This window comes from Mus musculus, chromosome 11 (assembly GCF_000001635.26).
Source record: "Mus musculus strain C57BL/6J chromosome 11, GRCm38.p6 C57BL/6J".
Taxonomy (NCBI): domain Eukaryota; kingdom Metazoa; phylum Chordata; class Mammalia; order Rodentia; family Muridae; genus Mus; species Mus musculus.
This window is the reverse complement of record NC_000077.6, coordinates 82807998-82814120: the sequence shown is the minus strand read 5'-3', so window position 1 is coordinate 82814120 and position 6123 is coordinate 82807998. Positions and strand designations below refer to the sequence as shown.

The 6123-nt window shown below is 51.2% G+C and overlaps 1 protein-coding gene across 11 annotated transcripts in view; it reads left to right on the top strand.

The window, feature by feature from the left end:
- Positions 1 to 6123, top strand: part of Rffl (ring finger and FYVE like domain containing protein) — a 67418-nt gene that overhangs the window by 57116 nt on the left and 4179 nt on the right. For 7 of the 11 annotated variants that reach the window (XM_017314715.2, NM_001007465.3, NM_001164569.1 and 4 more), the window contains 4 exons: positions 1311 to 1721; positions 3010 to 3093; positions 3903 to 4113; positions 5585 to 5608. In XM_017314715.2, coding sequence (XP_017170204.1) covers positions 1311 to 1721; positions 3010 to 3093; positions 3903 to 4113; positions 5585 to 5608 — 730 coding nt within the window. Of the gene's footprint in view, positions 1 to 1307; positions 1722 to 3009; positions 3094 to 3902; positions 4114 to 5584; positions 5609 to 6123 lie in introns of all 11 variants that reach the window. The other 4 variants (XM_030246247.1, XM_006533987.3, NM_026097.3 and 1 more) reach the window with 2 other exon arrangements.

Genomic DNA, 6123 nt, shown 5'->3' with positions numbered 1-6123 from the left:
CTGTCGGGGACTATGGGAGTGGCTGCACCAGGCAGTGCCAGCCTGCAGGCCAGTCACACTTGTCTCTAAACCGGGACACTGTATGCTTTCACAAAGGAGAGAAGCTAGCATCCAGGTCCCTTGTCCTACCCAAATATTTATCTAGAAATGATCTCGTGTGCGTACCATCTACTTCTCCGCACTCTGAATGGCCTTGCTGGAGCAGGGAGGCCTTCGAGGAGCCTCTGTGGACAGGATACTGAATAGGGAGTAGGCAGCCGGGTCTCTGATTCCATCCCCGTCCCATTGGCTGCTTGTGTGGGGCTCAGCAAGGCATTGTGGCCACCTGGGATGGCATGATTGAGGCCACTGGACTAGTCCCAGCTGCCTTTACTACCTGACTGTAAATATTTCTCCATCCCCTTGTAAAGGGCTTGAGAATGAAATAACAAGCCAGTCTTCTTGTAGCATCACAGTAAATTCTATTAACGCCAGTGTTAACAATAGCTGCCAGCTGAGCATGGTGACATAGCCTGTCATCTCTGCTTGAGCTGCACAGTGAGACCCTATCTCAAAAACCCTGGAGATGTAGCTCAGTAGTGGCATGTCACTTGCCTAGCTTGCAAAAGGTCCTAAAACAGCCAAATCCAGTAACAGCAGGAACGAACGAATTAACCTCTGTAACCCTTACACGCCTGCTTGCTTTCCTTAGCAGTGAGATAGAAAGGGGCACAGGTAGGAGCTAGGTCCCAGCTCCCCTCCTCAGGACCCGCTGTGTATCAGGTGTGCCTCAATGCATTGTTTGCCTAGCTCCACAATGACCTTGCGAGAGAAGCCCCGGTTTCGCCTGCTGCTCACCAAAGGGAAACCGAGCAGCAGAGAGCCCCATGTAGCGTACCCAGGACGACTCTGTGAGGCATTTGAGATGGAGACTTGAATAAAAACGCAGAGCCCTTACATTCCAAATATGGTGTTGCTATTAATAGCTCCAGGTTTGTGTGTGTGTGTGTGTGTGTGTGTGTAAGAGAGAGAGAGAGAGAGAAAGTTAAAAGTTTCATAAGCCTTAAATGAAATTATAGATGTAAACGAATGTGTTGTGTGTACACACGGAATACAAATGTCAGGTTTCCTGTTGGTGGACGCAGACAGAGTCTGTCACCTCCAAGTGGCCTTTAATCTGAAAAGCCATAGTGTAGCTCCCACTTTGGGTCTAGGGTAGAGCAAGAGCTACTGTAGGATGTCCTGCTGGCGGCTGGTGGCCCTGCAGTCCCCACTGCTTTCTGCCCTGTTCCTTCAAGCTGACGCGCTCTCCTGTCTCTTGCTCTAAGCAGCAGACCTGCTTGGACTGTAAGAAAAACTTCTGCATGACTTGTTCGAGCCAAGAGGGGAATGGGCCACGCCTCTGCCTTCTCTGCCTACGGTTCCGAGCCACGGCCTTCCAGCGGGAGGAGCTCATGAAGATGAAGGTGAAGGACCTGAGGGACTATCTCAGCCTCCACGACATCTCTACGGAAATGTGCCGGGAGAAAGAGGAGCTGGTGTTCCTGGTGCTTGGCCAGCAGCCTGTAATTTCTGAGGCGGACAGGACTCGTGTTCCCCACTTGCCCCAGGCCTTCCCTGAGCAGCAGGCCTTCCTGACCCAGCCTCAAACCAGCACAGTGCCTCCTACCTCACCTGGCCTCCCTTCTTCACCTGCACAAGTCACCTCTGTCCCCTTAGCCCAGGATCAGGAAACTCAGCAGGTAGGAACCACCACGCAGCCTCTTCACCGCTGTGTCTGCTCTGGGACTCTTTTTATTCCCTCCGCTGCATTGTGGGAGTGGGGTGTCAGGTGTCATGTCTAGATGGTGTAAAACCTTTCTGCTTGTTGATTCTAGAAGTGGTGTTTTCTGATCATTAGGCTCAAGCTCTGACTTCAGGGAAGGTAGGCCTAGTAGTACTGTGTTTTTGTGCAGTTTGTTTGTGATACCTTCATCCCCTAATTAGACTTAAAAAAATCTTCTTTTCATTGCTTCAGAAATACTTTGAGGAAAATCATTCTCATCTCTAGTTTGCCCTTCAGTTTGCTGCCCTTTTGACTGATCTAAGTGGCAGGAGAGGAGAGCAATGGGGAGCATTGGGGAGGGCGGGCCTTGCCGCTGTCCTGCATACCATGTGCGAACAGAACAGCGGTGGCCAGCATGCTGTGGGGCTGTACCCTGCCTCCCTGTTACATAGTGTTGCCTGGAAACGGTAAGCCAGGAGCAGCCAGTTGGGTTGTGGGGAGTCCACAGTCAACACGTACCGTCTCCACCCTCGGGAAGCCCTGACAGAGAAAGGCTAAGCACGAGACCCGCTCTGAGGTTTGTCTGGGGTTTGTCAGGAGTGGTGGTGTCACAAAGATCTGCAGAAGTCTCTCACTCATTCTGCAAGTCACAGGGCTTGGGCACAGAAAGATTAGGACCTAGATCTCTATCCACTGTCATCGTCCCCCCTCCCTCCCCCCTTTGCACTGTCCTGAAACTCACTCTGTAGATCACACCAGGCTGACCTCAAACTCAGAGATCCACCTGCCTCTGCCTCCTGGGGCAGAGTGCTGGGCTTAAAGGCGTGTCCCCACCACGGGCATGAATGAGGTGTTTGAACAAACTAGTGGACACTGGTGCAGAGGCAGAACCGTGGGAGTGGGTGGAGGCTGTGGGGAGGGCATTGGGTTAAGACAGTCTGCTGGAGAGACACCTTTCACCTCAACTGTCCAGGCTGAGCACAGACTGGTGATGCGTGGCGGCTAATGCCACCCTCACTGCTGGGCAAAATTAGCACACTCTTGTACTTGATGCAGCTTTCCATCTGGTGAACTCTGTGTGTATCATCTCTGGCTGTGAGATTCGGCTGTTAGACAGCAGGCATTCGTGGTCCTCCTTCGGGAGCCTTGTTTCTGGAGGGAGACGGGAATACACTTTTGGACATTCGTGTGAACTGAGAGCGGCCCATGGTTTGTAAGTCACTGGGCATCTCTGTGGCTGTGATGGCACCTTTCTCTTCCCACAGGCCGTTGGCCATGTGTCTCAGGACCACGAGGAGCCCATCTTCCCGGAGAGCACAGCCAGAGTACCTACTGAGGATGAGACCCAGGTGGGGCCTCTGCTCGGGCTGTACTTGACCTTGTTTCTTTGCCTGGTCTTCTTGGGAAGTTCCGAGGAGCCTCAGCCGACTCGGGTGCAACAGGAGGGTCAGTCTGGAAGGACAGTCCTGAAGTCCTTGAGTCCAGTGGTACCACTCCAGATTAACCTTTGTTGCCGTCAGTGTGAGCAGGCAGATCTGAGGCTACAATAGAGGCTGGGGAACCTGCGGGCCCAGGCTGAGTTCCAGTCCTTTGGCTTTCTAAGAGCTGCCAGAGGCTACCCTATGGGTGCTGCTGTGACAGCCCTGTCACTGTCCTGTGGTCTGGGGTGCAGTAACCACTGTTGGGGAAGGAAGGAAGATGATGAGGCTTTCAGGCCTCAGCCACACAAGGGCGCCCAGTACAGAGCACGGTTCTGACGGGCCAGAGAGCTTCGGTGAGTCCATGCATGGAGTCCTGCCAGGGAGTCAGTACTGAGGAGAGGCAGTGCCACATCTGGGGTTTCCTCGGGAACCCTGAGTGGCAGGACAGTTGTCTTCTTTGAGGAAGGGTAACTGGTTCAGGATGGTAAACAACTTGAAAAATACTGTCCAGTATTTAGTGGAGGCAGCGGCATTGAGAATCGGGGCCCTCTGGCCAACTAGTGCGCCCTGTATGCATTTTATTGACATGTCAGTGTGTGGCTGTCTGCATAAAGTACATGACGGGGCAGGCAAAGACCAGCCTGTCAACAAAGTGCATTCTGATGAGTGCCCTGGGTTCCTTGAGAGCTTGCAGGACCCAAGAGCTGAACCACCTCATCTCATCTTTGCCATTGCAGTCCGTTGACTCAGAGGACAGCTTCGTCCCAGGCCGGAGGGCCTCGCTGTCTGACCTGACCCACCTGGAGGACATTGAAGGCCTGACCGTACGGCAGCTGAAGGAGATCCTGGCTCGTAACTTTGTCAACTATAAGGGCTGCTGCGAGAAGTGGGAGCTGATGGAGAGGGTGACTCGGCTGTACAAGGATCAGAAAGGACTCCAGCACCTGGGTGAGGACTGTTGGGGTGAACAGAGCCCTCTCCGAGGCCAGCCTACATGTGGTTCCCTTAGGAGAAGCCAGCCTGCACATCTGTACTTCTCAAGCACAAGACTGGGAACAGGCATTGAATACACAGTTCAGTCCTCAGAGCAGCCTGTGCAAAAGGCACTGTTAGTGTTACTCTCTCACTGGGGAGCTCCTAAGGCCAGTGCCTTCCCTCTGACACCCACTCCATCTGCATTCCTACCACCAACGCTATTTAATTTGAATCAGTTTTGGGTTGGAAAGCAGATTCTCGAAGCCTGTAGTGCACTTGGCCTTCCCTTTGTGTTAACTTCCCAAAGCATTTTCCATGGCATCCTCTCAGGTGCCTTACATTGTCCTCGGGCTGATTCAGTGTAGTTGTGTTTGTGTTCAGTGCAGAAACATCCTGCAGAAGAAACTTGTCTGGCTGTTTTGCTAGGCAAGCACACTACCATGCAGCTGCAGCCCCAGAAAAATAGCAGCAACTTGGGGTTTTCTTCCCTGGTGTTAGGGATCAACCACCCAGGGTCTTGTTCCATGTGCTAAGCAAGCTGTCAATTATTTTGTTTTGTTCTGTTTTGTTTTTGTTTTGAACACAGAACCCTCATCTTCCTTTTTTATCACTAGCTGGTTTCGTTCTCCGAGCATTTTGATTCCTGTGTGATAAATGGCCATTAAAGCCAAGCGTCAGGCCTTCCTCTAACAAAATTGAATTTAAATCAGGGAAGTCTCACTGGCTGTAGACTTGGGGCCTGACAAGGAGTCTGTTTTCCCTTTGGTATTATCTCAAGAGTCCTAAAGACATTGGGAGTAGTTTTTAAATTTGTGGTCTCACTTTGTCCCTGGTTGGCCAGAAACTCACTATGGAGATTAAGTTGGCCTCAGACGCATAGAAGATCCACCAGCCTGTGCCTCTCATGTGCATGGGATTGAAGGTGTGCACTACCCTGTCCTGTCCTGTGCTGCTGCTGCTGCTACTTTTTAAAAGCATAGTCTCAAGACATAGCTCAGGCTGGCCTAGAGCTCACGATCTATCCTCTGTTTAGTGTGCTGGATCACAGGCATGTAACACCATGCCTGACGGTAATATGATAACATATGGGAGCTCGGTCCAGAATCCTTGGTTCCGAGAAATAGTCAAATTCTACATTTTTACCCCATTAATGGCTTCAGAGGCAGCATTAAAGGGTATTGTGTATGTGCAGTGTCCTCTCAGCTGACACATTAGTCACTGTAGACCAGTGGCTCTGCATGTCTCAGAACAAAGTCGATGGAACCGCAAGGGCTCCTCCACATGACTTCTCTGAACACAGTGAGGAAGGCAGGCATGTGTCTGGACTGCAGCCAGGTCCTGCTCTCAGGGCAGAGCTGACTGGGGTTAGTGACGGCAGGGTGGTGGGAGACAACCTTTGTGTCACCAGACTCCTATTTATACATCATTTTTTTTTCCTTTTCAGTGTCTGGTAATGAAGACCAAAACGGTATGTAGTTGTTTCTGTTAAAGATAGGCTGAGGCTCTTAGCTGTTTTGTCCTTCTGATTTTAACTCTGATGATGGCTGTTCACAGTTTTAAGAATCCCAGGGAGGCTATAGGAAAGTAGAGTCAGGTATTGCCCTTGCCCCACCCTATGAAGGAAGCTGACAGCAGCCTAGGGGCTTGGCTGGACTGGATCTGACTCCCTGGGTAGGGAGTATCATGCTCAGTTTCTCTGAGCAGTCTGTCTGGAGAGAGTCTTAAACATCCAGAGATATCATTGAAGTTTTTATGTTTTTGTTTTTTTGAAGATAGGGTCTGTCTGTGTAGTCCTGGCTAACTGGGAACTCACGATATAGACCAAGCTGGCCTCAGGTATTTGTCAGCCAAACCAAAAAGCACAAGGATGGTGACCTGAGAGCCCTTTTTGAATGGTAGCTAAGGGGACAAAAGAGGTGGATGCCCTCTGAGCAAAAAATGCATATCCTACCTGGCTACCTTCACTCCCACCAGTGTGTTAAA